The sequence below is a fragment of the Esox lucius genome, chromosome 8 (assembly GCF_011004845.1).
Source record: "Esox lucius isolate fEsoLuc1 chromosome 8, fEsoLuc1.pri, whole genome shotgun sequence".
In the NCBI taxonomy this organism is placed as follows: domain Eukaryota; kingdom Metazoa; phylum Chordata; class Actinopteri; order Esociformes; family Esocidae; genus Esox; species Esox lucius.
In genome coordinates this window covers 7,431,075-7,454,115 of record NC_047576.1, presented here as the reverse complement: position 1 = coordinate 7,454,115, position 23,041 = coordinate 7,431,075, and the positions used below count along the sequence as shown (strand labels likewise).

At 45.3% G+C, this 23,041-nt stretch overlaps 1 protein-coding gene across 1 annotated transcript in view; it reads left to right on the top strand.

Annotated features, from left to right (window-relative positions):
* The first annotated feature begins 270 nt into the window (after window positions 1-270).
* rnf13 (ring finger protein 13) overlaps window positions 271-23,041 on the top strand; it is a 48,269-nt gene continuing 25,498 nt past the window's right edge. Inside the window, exons 1-4 of the mRNA XM_010895965.5 lie at window positions 271-455; window positions 3,607-3,803; window positions 4,493-4,573; window positions 15,786-15,911. Coding sequence (XP_010894267.3) covers window positions 3,690-3,803; window positions 4,493-4,573; window positions 15,786-15,911 — 321 coding nt within the window. The 5' untranslated portion in view covers window positions 271-455; window positions 3,607-3,689. The remainder of the gene's footprint in view (window positions 456-3,606; window positions 3,804-4,492; window positions 4,574-15,785; window positions 15,912-23,041) is intronic.

Genomic DNA, 23,041 nt, shown 5'->3' with positions numbered 1-23,041 from the left:
CAATACAACTGAATTGCGTTGCAGCTTAAATAAGATATGAGAAAAGAAAGTTGATTAAGATAAAATACATTGATGATTACATACATGATTTAACTTCGAACAACTACCTAACCTGGAGTCTATTAATACGTTCAGTGCTAAATATTACTGAACAGATATTTTTGCACGGTACTCAACTCCCTGTACATTGTCACTATAAAAGATAAAGAAAACATGACTGCTCTTATTATAAAGCACTCCAAAAACCCGTAAACCGGAAGTACTTATTTAATGTTGCCTGCTATACACTAGAAGGGGATTATTGTTGACATACTTTCGTACTGCCCTGTTCATCTAACTAACGGAATGACGTTCTTGGACATTATTGTGATTATCCGCATAGATAACATATAATAGTAATGTCAGTTTTTGTCGTATGTTTTCTAAACCAGAGGAAACTTCGGTCTGATTTTAAGGTAAGGGTTCACGATCTAGCTAGCTAGAATGTGTAGCTAGCTATCACTGAACGCAAGCTACCGTAATTAGCTGTTGAACTATTTTCGTGGCTAGACAAGTCATGCAATGATGTTGCTTTTATGGGAGCTAAGAATCTGTCCTAACAGTATTTGAGCATGCTACTTAAGAGTAGCTTTTTCCTTTGGGTAGTTGACGTTATATTCAGAAGACTTGCAATAGCCTACTAAACAGGTGAGGTTAGGCATCTCGTCAACAGTGCTATAAATTGGTGCGTATAATTATAAAAATCAGTTTTTCCACTTTAAAAGCAGAGATTTCGTGAGCTCGAAACAGGACTTGTGGCTACCGTAATATTAGCTAGCAATGTCTTACTTTCTCACTCTGCCAAATAAAGGTCACCAAGAGCCTTAGCGGATGTATAGATAGCTTGCTTGAATAGGTTGTCATCCAAGAATGTATGTGTTTCGACTGTACAGTATGTATCACTCTGCTGGATAGTCACATTACATGTCATGACTCACGTCACAGGACTTTGACAATATCATTTTGCAACTAATCATATGACTGTTTTTACTTTCGGCCTTTTCTCCAAGGATAGTGATAATTGCTGTTTCACAACAAAGGGCATGTGCCATGGAAGAGAAACCACACTGCTACTTGACAAACATGTCTCGTTGTATTATGCCCGAGATCATTTCTAAATTAATTTCCGACAGGTTTGGGCTATATTGCATAATTAATAAGTCTAGATGATGTTATAGACCTGTAATAATTCTAGTTGCTTCCTCCCTGTCAGCCTCTGTTATGCCCCGAGAAAAGCTGGACGGCGACATTACGCCCACAATTTGCATGCCTTACATAGCAGGGCACTGTATACGTGATTTGGGACAACTCCGTTTCAACTGAGACATTCACGTCCTAGATTGACCGACATCTTGCCCCTGAGAAGTTGCGCACTACAACCCATGTAACCCATGATTTTTGTCACTCCCAGGTGCTCTCACACCACATCGGTACCACAGGAGACTACGTCGAGAAGCAGTGATGGAGCATCAGTTAGGTTTATAGGCTACATGTCAGCTGGATAGTGCGCTCATGTAATCTAAAAAGTGTATTTTCAACAGTGACTAAAAATCTGTTTATTTGGAAAAAGACGCAACATAAATTCAGAAGGATTATATCATGCCTGATGAGAACACAGTCTAAAATAATGGGCAATGTGTAAACGTGGCACAAACATTGCTTTTCTGTCATATGGGTAGGCTACTAAGCCTACCTGTTAGCTTAAAGTATTCTGTAGTACGGGCGCATATCTGCGGCCACATACATTCACCCTACGCTCTTGTCATTTATTTGAGTCAGAGTAGATCGCTTCTTGAATGCACTGGGGGAGACAAATATGTGCTGTTTCCGTGGTGCTCCCGGAATACTGATACACGACTGATGTCGGCGTAGATGTGTCAACTATTGCTAGGAAGTTCAAGTAGTTTTACTGACTCGAAACCTTTCGAGTCGTTGAGTGAAAAGAAAGTTGCCGCCGTTGTAGTTTCCTGGAATGCCAAAACGCTGGTAATCTGGATATTTAAATGAAGATGGAGGATTCTATAATTTTGGTTTATCAATAATCTACCAGCAGTCGCCATTGCAGTTGTCTCACAAAAACTGAAGTTAAAAAAGCTCCAACAAACATTTCGATTACAACGTGCGCAAATGTTCCAGTTTAAATATAACAACTTAATGTGTTTTTTCTCAGGTCATTTTTATTAAAGAGTAATTTAAAACCGCGTAACTAGCTATTCATTTTCAAAATGTTTTCAAATGTATTTTTCTTGTTCACATGCGAACCGTGAAGAGCCAGCTGTATGTTACGGTGTCCTTCGGCGAACCAGTTTACCCTAATTGCTTTTTTTTGTGATTATAAAAGAAAATAGCCTTAATTAACGGATGTAAACCTAACTGATAGAGACACAGACCTACGTCACCAGCTACCATCTTCCCTTTCACTGTAAAACTGAAATAGTACTGGCGTCGTAATTCCCATAACACCTAGCGGAAAAAAAATTATTTCACCATTCATTTCTTTCATATGGGATTTGTAGATATGTTTCAAATATGGCCTGTTTTTTGTTTTGGCTTACACCACAGCATTTTTATAACCATGTAATTCTTGAGAATGGAAAGACGTCTAACCTTTCTGATTGGTCCCAGAAACCACAGGCCTGGGGCAGAACACACATGGTTAAAGTGGCCTTTAGAAAATCTGTCATTAATTAATTTAAAATGTTCGATTATTTAGAGATGATCTAGTCACTGATGATTTTTTTTGTAAACTTGCCTCGTTTTGAATCCAGACAGATTTGGCAATGCGTCAGTAGTGCATGATGGACCTGCAGAATTCTGTTGCAGTTTTTAGGGAGTGAGCACTCATCTTTATTTAAAAATATTTTTCTCTGCACTATTTTATAAAGGGAACAGAAATACAAAAGAATATAGCAGTGGAAAACGCCATATGTTTTAAAGTATTTCAAAATGTGGGGTGCTTGCCAATTCACTGGGTCATAATTAAGTCGAGGTAACCACTTATCTTTTTAATATGTACTAATATGAGGCAATTGGTGGTTCTAATGTCAGGGGAAGAGAGGGCAGATGAGGTCAGGCTTTTTACTTGCGTTCTATTAGTCCACAGATCCACATCAGGCATTTACCCATCATGAGCCTTGCCAGCCTCTTTCATGCTCTGCTGCCCCTACTTAAGCATTCACTTCAGTGCATATTTCTGTCTGGCTCTGGCGCTCTGGCTCCAGCACCCCGTCTTTGTCTCTATCTTGCTCGTCCCTGGTCTTTAGGGCATAGACAGAAGGAAATGTCCTGTTACCAGAGCCTGTGTCCAGTCAGTTTTCCAGTAATCACTGAATCACGGGGGCTCTGCATCTGTTACCTGCTTGGTAACTCATATATGAAAAAACGGAAGGCCTTAGCTGCACCGGCCTGGTCTCGAGGCTTCGCTAGTTCCATCGTGTCCAGTGTTGCACAAATCGATGAATAATTCTCGACTTTCTAATTTCAGAACAGGGTCTCATCAGGTTTTTGGGAGCTGAGGGAACCCTACAGACAATGACAACCCTGTGTGTGTGTGTGTTCACCCTCCAGGTGTGAGAGCAGTCAGCCTGTGGACTGCCCGTTGGTGTCTGTGCAGGTGTGTGTCAGTGGACTGGCACTGCACGGAATGCAAGATGCTGCTCTCCCTGGGGATGCTGATGCTGTCTGCCACTCAGATATACACCATCTTCACAGTGCAGCTCTTTGCCTTCCTCAACCTGCTGCCTGTCCAGGCCGATATATCTGCAGTGAGTCCTTCAGACAGACAGTCAGACGGGGCGGGTGTGCGGTCAGACGGGGCGGGTGTGCGGTCAGACGGGGCGGGTGTGCGGTCAGACGGGGCGGGTGTGCGGTCAGGTCAGACGGGGCGGGTGTGCGGTCAGGTCAGACGGGGCGGGTGTGCGGTCAGACGGGGCGGGTGTGCGGTCAGACGGGGCGGGTGTGCGGTCAGACGGGGCGGGTGTGCGGTCAGACGGGGCGGGTGTGCGGTCAGGTCAGACGGGGCGGGTGTGCGGTCAGGTCAGACGGGGCGGGTGTGCGGTCAGGTCAGACGGGGCGGGTGGGCGGTCAGGGCAGACAGGTGGGTGGGCGGGCGGTCAGTCAGGGCAGAAGGGCGGGCAGGCAGACTGGGCGGGTGTGCAGTCAGACGGGGCTGGTGGGCGGGCAGGCAGATGGGCGGGCGGGCAGATGGGCGGGCGGGCAGATGGGCGGGTGGGTGGGCAGACCGAGGTAGTGGGGAAACAGACAAACATGCAAACCCAGTGAGTTCTAACAGAATGAGGCAATAGTGAATAATGGCTTTTCCGAATGATTTAGATTTTAGTCATTTAACAGGTGCTCTTTCCAGACCAACCTACACGTTCAAGTACACTTAGGCCTCTGGCTCAAGGGCACAGTGATGTCGCAATTAATCACTGCACTCTTGTTTTTCTTTCAGTATGCATTTGACAACAAAACCGGGAACTTCGATGACCTGCCGGCACGGTTTGGTTACCGGCTACCCAGTGATGGACTCAAGGTCGGTACAGCAAGAGGCTTTTTCTTTTCTAATCAAAGGGTTATTGATGGGCTTTCAAATACCTGCAGATGAATGGGAAGACTATATTTCCACTGATATGCATGTCGTTTTTACTGGTACTGACAGATGACCAGTTATATACAGTAAATGCCATATGGTGAATAACCACCCTCAGAACCAGAACAATGATGTATGAAATCTGTTCTTTATAGGTAGTGGCCATCTCAGGAAAAACAAATGGAGTTGGAAAATGTTTGATAGTAGAGCCAACAGTTGGAGACTTTGGGTTTTATCACTCGTATGTTTATTATAATAATAATATATACTTGGAAAGTTTGATTGAAAGCTTTCCATTCCTCTTACATGTCTTTTACATGTATACAAGCATTTTGGTTTAGCTTTCTGCCACCACAGGGCTACAGTACATCTATATCAGGAATGGAAATTAAATTTTTTGTCCACCGGCCACTGTGGCTGGTGGATTTCAAAATCTACCAGCCACTCAATGTTTTTACCAGCCACTTTCTTGTTTTTAACCAACAACGTGAAGCGTGTTGACGACATACAGAGCAGTACATTATCAGATTTGTCTCGTCGTAAACTAACCAATCGCGGGACTCCCCATTGTCTGCTTTTCTCCATCGTTCTTTAAAAAAAAGTTTTTTGACTTTCGCCTCTTTGTCCACTGGCTCCTCCTGAGATGTTTTCTCAGCGGACCTCATAACGCCTGCGATGTAACGCCACATTTTTTTTTATGTGCGCCGCCTCTAAAGTGTACGTAAGAGGATTAGTGCCAAGCAATAATAAAAAAAATAAAACCATCTCGACAATAAAGTCACATCGTTGTGTTTCGAGAAAAAACTCGTTATATTTCGAGAAAAAAGTCGAAATACAATCTTGAGAATAAACTAATGAAATATCGAGAATAAAAGTTGAAATTATATGTAGAATAACGCATTCGATCAGTGTGCATTGCATAGCCTACTGATGGCAGAGTTGGATCAATTAGTCAAGCTATATTATAGACTTTCTTTCAGTAACAAAGAAATACTATCAACTATTAGCTAATTATGACAGAATTATAATTAGCATACGAATTTAAAAGAGAATTTGCAAGCGGCTAGGTCTTTTTAGAAAAAAAACATTAATTGACAACCAGTGGACACATGCAAGGTTATCGCTGGCTTCACCTACGCGCGATTGATTGAGGTTTCGTGGTTTCACATAAGACGGATTATTAAACTTTATTCTTGATATTTAATGAGTTTATTCTCAAGATTGTATTTCGACTTTTTTCTCTAAATTTAACGAGTTTAATCTCGCATTATGATGACTTTAATGTCGAGATGGTTTTATTTTTTTTATTATTGCTTGGCACTAATCCTCTTCCGTAAAAGTGTCTGGGTGAAACAGTATGCTATTTTTATTTACCCGCCACGGTGGCCGGTAGGTGAAGCGGGTTTACCCGCCACAACACAAAATCACCCGCATTTGGCTGGTGGCGGGTGCTAATTTCCATCCCTGATCTATATAGACAACTACATCAGGCCCGAGGCCCCCGGCCAGTGCCCCATTCCTCAGACTGACAGTGGTCACGGTTCTGGCCAGTTTCCAGTGGCCAGACAGGGAGCAGCTCTGCTAGCCTCCAGCTGTGTGATCACCGTGGCTTTCCAACGTGTGTGAGATCACCGTTATGAGGTGCCCACACACTGTTGAGCCACACAGCTGGCGGCAGGGATGATTCATGTCTGAGGCTATAAGCCGCGGCCATTGTGTTTCCCCTCAGTGAAGAGCTTGTTGTTGTCCATCGCTGGGATTGTCATGCTGTTAAACAGGGGCTCTTATAGGGGGCAGTGCAGTTCAATTGGTCTTCCCAGAGTTATTTTTTCTTTCTGATGACACACTTGGAAGTTGATCAATCAATCTTTGACTTTGTGTAAATGATTATGGTTCCTTCTTTTTTGTTTTGCCTGGGATTTCTGCCGGCTCCGCTTCTATTAGTCTTTCTTGGGTAATATATGTATATATTTCTTTAAATCTCAGTGAAACAGACCTGGTAAAATACAAGTATTTTTGTGTAATAGTTAGTATATATGGATTCCCCAGGGGTCACTAGGGTTTGACATTTGCTGTACCTGTTTGAAACCTCCCCCCATATCCCCTAACATGGGTCCCACCTCCCCCCATATCCCCTAACATGGGTCCCACCTCCCCCCATATCCCCTAACATGGGTCCCACCTCCCCCCATATACCCTAACATGGGTCCCACCTCCCCCCATATCCCCTAACATGGGTCCCACCTCCCCCCATATCCCCTTACATGGGTCCCACCTCCCCCCATATCCCCTAACATGGGTCCCACCTCCCCCCATATCCCCTAACATGGGTCCCACCTCCCCCCATATCCCCTAACATGGGTCCCACCTCCCCCCATATACCCTAACATGGGTCCCACCTCCCCCCATATACCCTAACATGGGTCCCAACTCCCCTTATATACCCTACATGGATTTCAGCTCCCCTTATATACCCTAACATGGATCCCAGCTCCCCTTATATACCCTAACATGGGTCCCACCTCCCCCTATATAGCTAATAGTTTCCTTACCTGTCTTCTTTCCTTCACCACTGATTGTCTGTATTGGAATTGTCCATTATGTATGTACCTGTCAAGTCCTCTCAGTTCAGTGGTCATGAAGGAAGTGAAGCTGACCTTTCCAATGGCATTTTCACTCTAAGAGCCGTACCAACCCAACCTGAACTGTCTATGCCGGCCCAGTACAAAGTAATTTACTCTATTGATAAAATGGTTCACGGCTCCTAGAACTTGGCCTGACTTTGGCATTTCTTATCTGCCGGCTTCCTGGTGACAATGGCCCCCACATGTGACTGTAACAAAGGCCCCCCCCCAAGGCATCCCAGGAAGCAGGGGGAGGGGCTAGGGCATTGGGCAGCAGTGCCAACGAATCAGTCGAGCGCCTCCCCTCCGGGTTGTGGCAGAGAGCAGAGGGCATGTCTGGCCTAGTGTGGGGAGCCAGCCAGGCTTCCTTACATAAGGGTTATGAAAGCTGCGAGGCTTATATCCGCTCTCTCTCCTACCCACTCAGGCCTCTGAGGTTCTTTTTCCTTGTTATCGTTTTTTGCCTGCTTTATCTCCCCCCTCTAATGTATCTCGGTCCACCTCTCCGCCCTCCCGCCCCGTGACTGGAGCCGTGCCCAGCTTAGCCACGTTGAATCTCCCGGCTGTCTGTGAGGTTGGTCTGGCCTCTTTGAGGCAGGCGGGCGTGGTGGCTCACACCCGAAGCCTTCTATTCCTCCTTTGACATCCCTTGTTGCGTCATCGTGTACTCATTACTCAAACCGTCTGTCGACTGCCTGTTTGGCGGGATGACGCTCGGTTGAAGGCGGCACGTCTTGGTTGCAGTTACGCTGCTATCCGGGTGTCTGCGTTTAGGCCGTAGCTTGTCCTGCTGTGTAAACGCACGCGTTGGTGAATGTGACATGTTGCCCATGACGACTGTGTTGCCCGTGTCTCGACAACGACCTCAGCCCCTGGCTGGCTCTCCTCTTCCCTCCTTTGGAAACCTCTTCCACTCTCCATTGCAGTTCTGAGGGGATTGGCGAGGTCCGTGCAAAGCTAATACTTGGTTATTGTGGGATGCAATTAAGAACTCTGAAAATGAACGTTCATTATTGGATACGTCGAGGTAGTCTGTCTTGTGTGGTGCTTGTTCTGGTTCAGAATTTAAACAATAATTAGCATTCACCTTGTCTCTATTTTAGTTGGATAACGCCATCTCTCCTTGAATTGGTGATCAGTCATCCACATGCTAACAGGACATATTGATCCTTTCTGACTGGCCCACCACACCACTAATATAGCTTTGATTGGTGATCGTGAACATCAAACACTTGAGAATGAGCATGTTTTACGCATCTTTGTGTAAAAACAAAAAAGGTGTATTATCATAGAAAAATACTAGATTGAAATGTTCATTGTATTTAAAACAGGCCTATTTATTTCAATGTTGTATTAATAAAAAATAAAAATAAATTATTACACACCCGCAGATTTGAATACTAACTTAATTTTGAACATTCGAATAAACATGCCCGTCTCTATTGTGAAGGGCATCGGCTCTAACCCCTCCATGCCGTTCCAAAGGTCGTCGTGGTGGGGCAACCGTTAAGCTACTGGTCATGAGGTTTTGTGGTAAATGGCCAGTATACCATGACTAAGAGCTGTGCTGAGGAACGACATGCTGAATGACTGGACACAGAGCTTAGCTGTGGTATTTTGGCAATGTTCCCCCCTCCCAAAAAACATGATTCCTTGGTGCGATTATGAACTGGTTACTAACTCCGGTAGAGCAGCAAAATGTGCTGTGGTGTCGTACCCGTGGGATCCGGTTTTACATGGCTAGTTGTATTTATTTTGAAAATTACATTTTGTTTGGTCAAAAAGGAGAAAAAAGCAGATATAAACAGCCTAACATCAACTTGATTCTTGAAGGAAATAAGCCCATTATGCATTCTGCCAGTGTCCACTCAGAACCCAAAGTATAAACCCGTTTCACTGTGCAAACACAGCCTGGGTGACGGCATAACCTGGTTGAGGCATCTCTACTCCGATCACCTGTCTAATTGTATCCACCAACAAAGGCCAGTCAACAGTGGGGAACTGAGGGAAGAAGGTTCAGGGAGGTACTGTAGGGAACCGCAGTCCTGATAGGAGAACAAACCTTCCACCCACATCCCACAACGGAGCCTGCAGCTTTAACTCGAATCACATGACGCTTGACATTTTGAACGTCTCCCATGATTTCCCTGGGGCTCTCGGTTTGGGGTGTTTACATGAGAGGAACCACAGCCCTTCCTGGCTCTGAAATGGCACTGTGTACAAACAAGCTGGTCTTCCAGACGGCAGCCTACACTCAAGAGTTCCCTAGGTTTCTGTACCAGTTTGTACGCTTGTTTTTTATTCTTAAGAGTGTGTGCCCATGTTTAAACAGAAATACACATGCACACAAAGAATTTAGAAGTATTTCTCTCACTTGTGAGCCTGAATTAAATACCTAGAAGCATACATAAGGTAAATGGGGTCCAGTGTAGGTCCCTGTAGTGGATAGAGTTCTGTTTTCGACCCCAAAACTTCTGTAAGTGGGGTGTACATGGATGGCAAGTCTACTCTCTGAGGAACAGGATTTATATTTCAGAAAAGTTCCAACCGCTATGTTACTTCCCCAGTTAAACAGGCATGACTATATTGGTTTGGTGCTGTTGCTTCTGTGAGCAATCTGCGAGACAAGCAGGGTTAACGGCCTCTCTCAAGGACAGGGCTACAGATATTCACCTTGTCTTCTCAAGGATCAAATCTAGCAACCTTTTGGTTACCAGTCAGAAGCTGTAACCGCTATGCACCATTGCAAACAGGAATCTGTCACAAGAAGCAGAAGGGTTTTTTATCTCAAGGGTGAAATAGTAGTGAGTGAACCTAGCTAAATCGCAGTGTGTTACTCTGGAGCCCTGGGTGTCATAAACAGAAAGATTCTCCCACCAAATCTTTTTTTTAAATGTTTTAGGTAAGTGGACATAGTCAGCAGCCTGGCTTCCATGTGATGTGGCCCATGCTAATGACAGGGACTTTCCTGTATACTCTCACTTCCACTCCTGTTAATTATAGACTCCTCATCAATACCAGAGGTTTCTTGGGGAAGTTGATGGTGCGGAACCAGCCTAGCCAAGATTAATTAGCCTAGCCAAACTCAACCCAACCAAATAAGGGAAGCAAAACTGGTGTTCCATTTGGCCTTGTTTCCTTTTAATGGTATTCTTTCTCCTGTACTTTAAAGGTGCCCTATGCAACTTAAATGCCACTTTAACGCTACCTATTGTTAGTGGGTTAAATAGTGGTTCTACCACTCCGTTAGGATCTGACACTATCATTAACTTTGAGCGTACTGACTGCTCTGAGGCATTGTCACCTCCAACAGTTGATGCTGCAGCAATGAACACATTTGATGGGCACTTTCCATAACTACGGAACACAGAATAAACGAACAGCTAAACCAATCAAAACGTCATCTGGATTATCTAATGCATTAGATGCATTGCCATATTTCAGGGACTCGTTGATGGTGATCTAGTGAACATGAAACTCTAATTGTGCTAGCTGGAACAATAATATGTGCACTTTGACCAGTTTGCACAAGGCTTAATCTAGCTAAAAGGCAATATAATTGCTTTTTTTCCGAGCAATATTTGCTTATGCATTAGGTTTGGCCAAACAACCCACAATGCATATTTGTTTTTCTTAACATTTTGCAGAGAACACCAGGTAGTAACACTATTTTCCAGCAAGAAATGGAATCAAGGAGTGCCTGCTCGGACACAACTTAGCTAGCTAACGTTAGCTTATTGTCTTAACCAAAGACTTTGGAGAAACCTTCCTAAAATGTACCTACGCTCATACAAATAATATGAACAAGAACATTGAATGATTGTCTATGTAGTATAATTCGTTATCCGTCATCATCAATCTAGTAACTTGCACATAGCTTTCTTTGACTATCTAGCCAACTAGTTAAATAAAGTGATGTAACTACTTGTCTAATAGAAGGGTAGCCAAGTCTGCACCACTGTTCACACAAACTTCAGCTCTCATCATCAAATGTTAAATTTACCCTAATTCTATTCTGTGCTTTGTCTTATGCTTGTATTTCTTCCATATATTTTTGTTTCTGGAGCGTTCAGTGTAGGCTACATGAACCCAAACAAAGCTTGGCATTGGCCTTCACCTCACACACCTCAAGGAAGTACATGCCTATAAACGTCCCAACCTTTTACATTTTACTTGCAACCATGTCAGTGGGGATGGTGTCAGTCCTGACATGATTTTATTCCACAGACCGTTTAAATGGAAAATGCTGCATAGGGCACCTTTTAAGGTAGCCCAATTACTGATCTAAATTGTGGTCTAGAATGACTAGCACTGGGGTCCTTGGGTAGCTGTCAAAACTGAATAGGCAGCCGCACACACCTATTTAGAAATTATGTGTATTCCTTCTCTGCTGTCATCTTCTGTTAGTGGTGTTGTATTGGCCAGAGGACATGAAGTCACTCCCATTTATTCTTTGTCAGATCCAGTGTGTTGGGCAAAAGGGAAGTCCAGAATAACATCACTCAGACACAAACAGAAGTTAAGATTGTCATAAAGGGAATTGTACACTTAGTCTGTAAACTGTAAAACGTGTGCAAACAATTTTAAGGTATGAAATGTTTGACTCTGATTATCAGATGAACTGTGAGTTTCAGGGACAAAAATTCTATCTATCCCCTTTGTTCTCTAAAATGGAGCCTACTTATCTTGTTAAGTTTGTAAAGTGCTTAGTCGTTTCATTGTCACGTCATGGGATTGAGGTGATATTTTTCAGTGTAGTTTAAGAAGCTGAGCTGTTCCATCTGTGCATGCAGCATCTATGTAACCTTGTCTGCTAACTAGTGTAAACCACATTTTAATCTTCTGATAAAAGCAGAAGCCAGCTAATAACTGTTATGATGTCATCTAATAACTCCTCTGTTATGGTTTTGTCCTGGGACATTTCCCGACAGGGATTACTTGGTTTTACATGGTTTCAAATACTTAATACTTTATGAAATTGTTTAAAATCTTAATCTGTGCTTTTTTGAGAGTCTCAACGATATAATGGTCTCAGCGATTATAATGGTCTCAGCGATTATAATGGTCTCAGCGCTGTAGTGGTCTCAGCGCTGTAATGAACAGTAGGAGGAAAAGGACTGGTGTATTGTCCAGTGGACATGAATGGCCCCCACAAATTGGTATTCTTCTGTGTCCCTCCCCCTTTAACCAACCGATGTAACAGTAAAACACAGACGGACTCACAGACGTATCCCGAGGTGGGAGAGGTTGTTGCTAAGGGCGCCCATACGGCAACACGGAGAAGAGTAGGATCAAAGGCTTAACCCCACCGCCCCCCTTAGATTCTGTAAGAATGGAAAATACCAATGAGCATTGAAGCAGCAAGGCCCCCAGCTGGGTTAGCGTTAGCAGGATCTCGGCCTTGTCACCCAGGCACCTCATCTCCCGAGTGGAAAACACCCTGTGCTGTGTTGCGGCTATGAAGGGCAGACGAAACACATCCCCGGATTTGAAATGGTTCCTCTTTTTCACTTACACTGGCCCAGGACTCTTAAAGCTAGGAATTGGTGGCAGGGTTCAACATTAAGGGGGCCCTGCTGGCCCGGGGCCAGTAAAACCTAATGTCTGACCCGAAGACAAAGGCAGTCACTAGCCCGTGTTGGCCAGTGCTCAGTTTCCCCGTTTAAATTTGTAGTATCGTATTAAAAAGTTTGCTTGACATCTTTGTCACACTTCCTGCTTCGATTTGCGCTTGTTCTCACATTTAAATGTGTCTGTCGTGCTTTCATGTCTCATATTACATGCAAATCTGTGGTATATATCAATATTCTGATATGATATTTACATACTATATATCTGTAAAATACAATTATATTATTATATAATTTTTTTAATTCAGTTCGGGGGGCAGTAAAAATACAGTCCGGGCCAGTGGATTTCAGACCAACTGGCCCAATAGGGGCCCTGTGTGGTTAACTGGCCCGTTGGACCCTGTGTGGTTAAACCTGAAAATCTAGAAAATGGCTGATGTTTTGTATGGCCCAGTCATGCTTTGCTTTGTACAGGGTGGGGTTTGGGGTTTTTCTTGTGGGTTTACATGTGGGTCCTTTGCCAACAGGGGGGGCTATTGTAGCTTGTTTCCAGCCAGCTGAAAATGTGAGGCAGTGGCACAGTGATGTCATAGCACTCTGTGAAATGTCTCCAGGGAGATTTCTGCATAAAGTAGACATGGATCTGCTTCAGACACCAGTTCTTCATTCTCGTTGTAGAAAACATTTGCAGAGTGCGTGTCCCATGCTGCATTTGCACAAGCTAGAAAACTAAACGGTGGAAATGGCAACAATACTTAAAAGAACAGAACATTTCAATCAATATATTTCAAAACATAACCCCCAATAGAAAAGCTTCACATTAAAATAAATATTTTTATTAGACATAAGTCTTAATTATTTCTTTTCTTTTTTTGAAGGAAATAGAAGTGTGTTTAACTTATGCAGCTAAATTATTCCACTGCTGAATGGTGATTAGTCTCTTCCCATCTTATTAAAAAGTGACATGTTTTATTATTTTAATTTCATGCCATTGAAACAGAATTATCTTGATGGGGCAGTTAACAGGAGGTGTTTAGCTGCCATTTAGAATACACACACACACACACACACACACACACACACACCGAAATTGACTGATGTACGCCCACACACAGAAAAGCGCTGACAGTCTGGGGTCCTTTATGAAGCACTCAACACTGGCACAGCTCTTGAGAGTGACGGCTAGCTCCTCCAGCGAGGTGAGCTTGTCACTTTAACAGCTGACTGTGGCGGCACGCTGCCAAGTCCCAGGTCCGCCCCACAACCAATCCAATGGCAGTATGCACCTCGCTAAACTCCAAATGGCACTCAGGGCCTTATATTCAGGCAACAATGTTTGACCAAACTCCATAGAGTACAGGCCCAAAGGTCATCTGCTGTGTAGGGGATAGTGTGGTTTTTGGAACACAAGCCCCGCCCCTCTCTGGCTCTCCCGGCAACCATCTGTACTCACCTGATAGGATGAACAAGCACCTTTGAATTGATCGGAGGTACCGGGACAGTTGGGAGGACCTCAGCAAATCTCCACACAGAACACATCTCGTTCGGGTGGGCACAGCAACATCAACATTTCAGATAGAAATAGAATTGGTAGAACAGATGGGAGTATCTGTCCCTTAGGTAAAAGGGTTGTGTCAGTCAGTGTTATGTTGTACACTGCTACTGGAACGTTACACTTTATGAATACACTTCTCCCTGAGTGAAAACCCTTCGACCGAACCTCAAAGCCGTTGGACAGCATCTCTGCTGATCTCAGTTGGCCTGCGTGTGATTGGCTAGGGACTTGCGTGTGATTGGCTGGGGATTTGCGCCTGTCTCTCTGGCTGTTCTCTGACAGGCCGAGTCATGCCTGAAGCAGGTCCCAGGCAGGACTGGCTGGGTTTCATTAGCTCAGTGCTCCCTGTGAAGCGCAGCCTGAGTGGTCTGACTCCATCACCAGAGCCATTCCCTGGGCAGTAGCATGCTGAATCAGGGGACTCTTGCGTGGGGCAGTTAACAGGAGGTGCCAAGCTATCCTTCTTGTGCTGAGTTAGCCACCCTGGATTCTCTCTGTCACCCTCCCTCTCCATGGGCGTTGCTCTTGTGGCACATCAAACGTCCTCTCCTGTTCCTGGGGCAGGAAGTGCTATGATTCATTCATTCTCATAGGTCTGGCCGTGGAAACGGCATTTCTGTCTCTCAGCAGGATATGAATATTCATGATTTTCTACGCTTGATTTAGTTTTATTTATTTGACGCATTTGGCAACCAGAATAGTTACCTGCCAAGACTTGAAAATCTTGCCTCAGTTTATTTAATCACTAGATCTGACCATTGGTATTTAATCACTAGAGCTGATCATTGGTATTTAATCACTAGACCTGATCAAGCTACTGACTGGGAGTTATTATTTATTTACAGTGTTCTGTCTATTAAATGGAACATTAGTCAGCCTCCATATTTACTTTTATACGTGCTGTAGAAGTGGAATTGTTTAACTTCACCCAGTTGTTTTTATTTTCTGATCTCTTTCTGAAGTGTCTCACCAGTTCTCTCTAGATTCTAATTTCTAGACGGTCATTTCAGATGTTTCCAGTTCTCTCTAGATTCTAATTTCTAGATGGTCACTTCAGATGTTTCCAGTTCTCTCTAGATTCTAATTTCTAGATGGTCACTTCAGATGTTTCCAGTTCTCTCTAGATTCTAATTTCTAGATGGTCACTTCAGATGTTTCCAGTTCTCTCTAGATTCAAATTTCTAGATGGTCACTTCAGATGTTTCAAGTTCTCTCTAGATTCTAATTTCTAGATGGTCACTTCAGATGTTTCCAGTTCTCTCTAGATTCTAATTTGTAAAGGTCACTTCAGATGTTTCCATTGTAAACGTATTAACATTTCTGCTGAGGAGAGCAAAGGGAGAACGGTTCTGAGTCTGCATTCCCCTGAACTAATGTTGGTATAACCAATGCTCTGACACCCACAGGGGTTTCTGATCGGGGCGCGGCCGGAGAATGCCTGCGAGCCCATCATCCCACCCCCTACCCGGGAGAATGTCACTGGAGCCTTCATCGTACTCATCAAACGCTACGACTGCAACTTTGACATCAAGGTAAGCTGCACATTGCACACATTCCCTTTAAGCACACACCTCCCCTTTAAGTGTGTGGAGGGAGGCTCTTTACCAGCCCCTGATAGCCTGACAGCCTGATGGTTAGGACTGGGCATCGGTTAATCAGTTCTGATGTGTGTGGTTTAAATGGCACATTCAACCCCAAGGCTCCTATATGGTTGGTAACTTATGCCGGATTTCCACTGGTGCTTTACCCCGGTACCAGGGCTACACCGGGGATTTATGCTAATGTTGGCTCCAGACTTTCCTGTTTCGACTACACATTTGGTATCAAGTACTTAAGGAGGGGCTCATGTGGGGAGAGAGGAGTAAACTATCAATGCGATTTGGTTTTTCCGGTTCCGAAAAAGTATATTTTTCTGGTAATAAAATAAACGCTAATGCCATGCTCAGTTTGTTTACTATATGGCATTTGAATTTGAGGAGCCTAATAAAACTAATTCCTTCCTCCAACTCCACTCACACACATGACACTGCAACTGTAAGCCAGTGCATTCATTATTTAGTATTTTGTCAAAACGATCTACCTTATAGAAGGATGTGGGAGAATTCTGAGGTAATTTTGTGTTGTTATAGGTTCTGTAGGCTACGTCTCGTACTCAGCTCTCTGTTTTTCTATTGAGTCAATGGCATCGTATCACCTTCAGCGTTCCAAGTCTGTCTTTGCTACCCTGTGCTGTTGCTTTATTTTATTTGATCAGGGATCGGTTTGTTAGATCGGATGAAAACTGTTACGAGAGGTTTAAAGCAAACTATACACATCGCTATTTGAATAGCACAACATGCTGCGTTTCCACAGCACGTAATGCATCAACCTGCCAGCCCCGCCCTAAGTCTTAAAGACCGGGGCTTGGCACCAAGTGAGAGCGGTGGCGCTGGAACCAGAAAAGGTTCTGGACTTTAGGGTGAAACACATGTGTTTGGCACCAGTGGAAACGAGGCATAAGTTACCATTTCACCACTGACCTAGAGTCAGTTTCCTGTTATACTTACTGGTGGATACAGTTAGGGATGAGACGGGGAAAGGGACGGTTAGGGATGAGACGGGAAAAGGGACGGTTAGGGATGAGACGGGGAAAACCTATTCCAGATTTGGACTTGTGCCCCTCCTACTTGCAGCACAGCTGACAGGAAATGAATGTTGCCCAGTCAGGACTTCCTGTGGCGATGAACCATCTCTCAGTCTTTCCCTTCCTCCTGCTCCCCCTCTGCTCGGCCCGCTGGTCGCTCTTCCTCCTGCTCCCCCTCTGCTCAGCCCGCTGGTCGCTCTTCCTCCTGCTGGCGTTGTCCTTTAACCTGTTGCTCCCCGGCTTCCCCTACGTTGCCTTCGTCAGAAAGCCAAAGCGGTAAACAGTTTTAACATGGAAGAGACCTTTGCATCGCGCCGACATCAGATTACCATGCGGTTCCCGTGGGAGACGGGAGGCTCTGTGTCTTCAGGCACATGGGGAAAAACTATTTCTTACTACCGAGTTGAAACGTCTTTTTGCCCGGTAAATCCACAAAGACCGGAGTGTAGTTGGATAGTCGGCCTATTTTCTCCCGTTTAATATTTGTGTGGGACTGAAGACATCGTGTGTGTGTGTGTGTGTGTGTGTGTGTGTGTGTGTGTGTGTGTGTGTGTGTGTGTGTGTGTGTGTGTGTGTGTGTGTGTGTGTGTGTGTGTGTGTGTGTGTGTGTGTGTGTGTGTGTGTGTGTGTGTGTGTGTGTGGGGAGAGTGTGTGTGTGAGGGGAGAGTGTGTGTGTGTGTTTTACTAATAAATCACGAGAGGTGTGGAGAACACCAGTCAATTTGTCCCGTTACTTAACCTTGAAGGGAGGCTGTCTGAAGCGCACGGAGAAGAGAACCGACAGAGACTACAAACTAACGGGAAGACGTTGGAACAGTAGAGGTTAAGGAGTTCAAGCAGTCGATTTATAGAATTACAGAGGGAGGGGGAGGAGGAAGAGAGAGGAGGCCGGGGGGGGGGGGGGGGGGGTTGGATGAAAGCCACTAAGATGTGAGTAAAGGTGTGAGAGAATCAGTCATGGAAGTTGAGAGAGGGAGAAGCCCAAACGCGGGATTAACATACTCGATGAGTTGAGGCGCCACAGAAAAAAAACGGTCTGCCTTTCAGATGATTGGCTATAATCAAAACCACCAAAAAGACGCCGCGGTGAGAGAGAGAACTGAATGTGTGTCTGTGTGAAATCAGAGCAGGGGTATTGAGGGAGAGCGGGCAGGAAGTGCATGGAGTGAGAGGAAGATGGAATGATCGAGTGATGGGGGGTGGAAGGAAAAGGGAGAGAGGGAGATTAAGGGGGTTATTGGACAGAGACAGAGAAATGGAGATAAAGGAGAGACCGAGGGAGAGAGAGAGAGAGAGAGTGTGCACTGGAGAGGCCCTCTGTCTGGAGGGAGACTAGTGTACAAAGCTCTCTCCCTCTTCAGGCCTTATAAGGCTGTTCTGCATCACACACACAGCAAAGGGGTTTCCTAGGCACAACTGAAACCGGATCCACCCCCCCACCCCCCCTCTCCAGACCGTGGTGCGTCAGCCAGAGACATACGCACACACACTGACCTCGGACCTGCCCTTATTAGTCAGCGCCTCATACAAGCTGACCTAGGGAACTGTCCCAGGAACTGCTGATACCACACAAGATGAAAGTCGCCTGAACTTCCACTTTTTCCCCTGATCTCAGAACAGTCTCAGAACACTGGGGTGGAAGGTTTAGGCAGCAGTAGCAGAGAACCTGCCTCTTAGATCTGACTCGGGGTCAGTCCTCCCCATAGTCAACCAGCCCTAGTCCTAATCAGACAGATGTTAAAGTCTTCTGTATCGCTGACTATACAGGGGGGGGATGATGAAAGAAGCCAGTAGGCGACCCTTCTGACCCAAGTTGGGGGGGTCAGTTAGAGTCATTTTAGAAACAAAATTCTAAAAATTCTTCACTGCTACATATAGGAGGGACTTGGATTTAGGATTTCAGTTAACTTCCTACATTGACTGGAATAAAAATGGAATTGACCTTAACTCTGCTGGTCAGCATGACACTCATATTTGAAATACTTTGAGTCAAGAAATCACATTTAAATGGGGGGAATGGCATTACAGTGGAAGCAGATCACATTACAACGGGAGGAGGGAATCACATTACAGTGAAAAGGATTTAATCATTGTGAAGTTTCCTTGTATCTAGACACTTATGGCTACAGGAAGTCGCTCCTTCCCCCCCATGGCTAGGCTGTGACTCATGACCTCTGACCCTGAGGTTTTAGACAGGCTTGCAGTTTGGAGGACACACTGACACAAAACAGTGACCCACACACACTGGCCTTCTTGTCTTCTGACTATTGTGATTTGTATCCTATTCCCTCTGTAGTTCACTGCCCTAGGCTGATGTGGTGCACTTGGTAGTGTGCCGTTGGGCCCGGGCCTCAGCCCTGGTGACTCCGGGATCAGATGTGACGGAGTGGGCCAGGAAGTGGCTTATCTACTGCTGTTGGGACTCTGTTGTGTTGTTTCTGTGCTGTTGTGGTGTCGCGCTGATCTCTGGCCTTCATCTCCAGGGAGTGGCGGACGCGCGCGCGTGTGCACACACACACACACACACACACACAGGTTAAATACCCTCCCATGCATCCTGCAGTGGTATCTGAAAACAGTATTCAGTTGAGTTCAAATACATTAATGTTGCTACACCTGGCAACACATAGCAACAACTACCAAGAACATAAACACCATAAAGAACCAAGGCAAGTTTCCATTGTGGTGCTTGATAATGAACACACACACACACACACACTTGTTTCTGTGCAGCTGTGTTGTGTTATCAGTTTTAAGGTCCCTCCTTGCCGTTTCAACAGCTGTTATCTAATCACTAGTCTGAACCTTGAAACCAGGCCTTACAGATTCTCTTCAGCAGAAATGGAGGGAGGGAGAAGAACAGGTCTAGTGGTAATGGACAGGAAGGCCAAAGGGCATGAAGAGGGTGGGGGACAGATCAAGGAGGGGTAGTAGAGGGGTAACACACAACTGCTTTCTAAACAGTAGAGGGAGAATGGAGGAAGCCGGCCCCTGTTCTGTTGGCCGGGAAAGACAATTCCTGTTCCTCTGTTTGAGAGCCCCCCCCCCCCGTGCCCCGCACACACACACACACACACACACGCACACGCACACGCACGCGCACGCACGCGCACGCACACACACACACACACACACACACACACACACACACCACCAAGGGGTACAGGGAGGGGGACCCGCAAGGTTTTCGTAGAGGTCCCTGTTAGGAAAAATTTGATTTCCAAATTAGGGTTAGGTTTAGGGTGGGGGGGGGGGGGCATTACATTGGGATATTGTTAGAATTGGTTCATGGGATAAATTAAGAGTACGCAGAAAGGTTGTGTTGAGTTTAAGGCCTGGGGATAGGGAACATGGGTCTCTGGGTTGCGGTTAAGTTTCTGGTTCCCGCAAGGATGGTTGAACTAGAATAAGAGAGAATTCGGTGTAGGTTATTGACCACTACCCTGGTCATTTGCTGTGTGACCTCTGTGCTCTAGATGCTTCTGTCCTGAACTCTATATGGTATTGATGAGTCATGGCTCTCCTGGTGGAACAGTTTAAACAGCTTCCTCCATCCATGGCCAATGAGAGAGCGGTCTAATATAATCTCTCAACTCCTCCCACAGAACCTAGCTGTTCCAGAACTCACCCACACACACACACACACACACACACACACACAGTTAACACTACTGCAGTTACTCCGGCTACCACCGCTGCTTTAAATAAGATATAGGGATGCTCTAATTCAACTCGGTGAACAGGAAGTGTTGCCAGATATAATGTGGCAGGTGCTGTTGGTGGAGTAAGAACTTATCTTGTGTATTTTAAAGGGTGTAGGTAAACAAAGTGTGTGTGTGGACATGCCTGTGTGTGTGCGAGAAAGAGCGGCGAGAGTAACCTCCAAAAGTATTTGGACGGGCACAAAGTCTTTGTTCTTCTGGCACTGTTTTGCAGCGCTTTGGATTTGAAATACAATACAATACAATACAGTTACAGTGAGTGTGATGTTAGAGTGCAGACTGTCAGCTTTAATTTGAGAATATTTTAAACCATATCGGATGAACCAAACCTCCAACAGCGCACCGAATTCATTCAAGGGCACAAGCCGTCCATACCGTGGCCCATTCTGCAGCTTATACCACCTCAATTGGGGAAGAAAGGTGAAGGTTTTTACTTTTTCAGAAGATAATGTTTGGCTCTGAACATGTCACGCATTAGCAGACTTCCTTGCAACAAGAAATCAGTTTAGTTGACCACCCGTATACATTCCTGAGTCGAGCTAGTTGACCCCTGGTAAACGTTCCTGAGTCGAGCTAGTTGACCCCTGGTAAACATTCCTGAGTCGAGCTAGTTGACCCCTGGTAAACATTCCTGAGTCGAGCTAGTTGACCCCTGGTAAACATTCCTGAGTCGAGCTAGTTGACCCCTGGTAAACATTCCTGAGTCGAGCTAGTTGACCCCTGGTAAACATTCCTGAGTCGAGCTAGTTGACCCCTGGTAAACATTCCTGAGTCGAGCTAGTTGACCCCTGGTAAACATTCCTGAGTCGAGCTAGTTGACCCCTGGTAAACATTCCTGAGTCGAGCTAGTTGACCCCTGGTAAACATTCCTGAGTCGAGCTAGTTGACCCCTGGTAAACATTCCTGGGTCGAGCTAGTTGACCCCTGGTAAACATTCCTGGGTCGAGCTAGTTGACCCCTGGTAAACATTCCTGGGTCGAGCTAGTTGACCCCTGGTAAACAGTCCTGGGTCGAGCTAGTTGACCCCTGGTAAACATTCCTGGGTCGAGCTAGTTGACCCCTGGTAAACATTCCTGGGTCGAGCTAGTTGACCCCTGGTAAACATTCCTGGGTCGAGCTAGTTGACCCCTGGTAAACAGTCCTGGGTCGAGCTAGTTGACCCCTGGTAAACAGTCCTGGGTCGAGCTAGTTGACCCCTGGTAAACGTTCCTGAGTCGAGCTAGTTGACCCCTGGTAAACAGTCCTGGGTCGAGCTAGTTGACCCCTGGTAAACAGTCCTGGGTCGAGCTAGTTGACCCCTGGTAAACAGTCCTGGGTCGAGCTAGTTGACCCCTGGTAAACAGTCCTGGGTCGAGCTAGTTGACCCCTGGTAAACAGTCCTGGGTCGAGCTAGTTGACCCCTGGTAAACAGTCCTGGGTCGAGCTAGTTGCTTGTGATGCACAGATACTTCCCTCACATCCAGAGACCGATACACACGCTGATAGAAGAATCTGCAGATGCTTGCAGACTTCGCACCCAGCGTGTCATCACCATATCAGGATGCTGGAGTCCACTTCTGCCACACAGATGTTCCAGACCAAGGGTGTTGAACAGACTGTCTGCAGGCAAGTCACATCTAGTCAGCCGGTGGTTTAAGTATTACAATTTTAAAAAGAATAATACGATACGTCCTTAATATACTTCAAAATTAAATAAGAATGAGTGCTGCCGCCCGGATCTCATTCAGGACTGAATGCGGCCCCCTGGGGCCAATCTTTTTTGACTACTGGCTGACACTGTGTAATGCGTGTCAACGCTTCTCAAAAACCTGTGCTCTCGGTGTGCTAAAATTGGAGACTCGTGTTTCTAAATGTGGATCTTTGAGGTTTAGACTTCAGCGGAGATGCGAAAGGAAACGCAAATCATTACAGGCCTGTGCTCTGTACATGTATGAAATTCAGTCAACTTCTCGAGTCTAAAGTGTGGTGTCTTGAAGGTCACATTCGGTGCTAAAGATCATAGAGACTGTAGCAGGTGACCAGGGCTGGTCCGACAGGTCTTGAATGCTAGCTCCTGTGTACGCGTACAGTACTGCTGCAGTTTGGGCCTGAATCCTAACTGCTGCTTTTTCTGAAACAAACTAAATGTATATTTTACCCCATTCCTTTCCAGTAACGCGTTGTGTGAATTTGGCAAAATTTTGATTTTTTTTTGTAAATGCGTGGAAACTGGTGTCTTCGCACACCACTATTTCAGCAATGAAATACTGTGAGGGCTGTAAAATGGTGGTCAAGCATATAGTTGATGCAGTTGTTGCCCTGGTGCTTGTTTTACAGA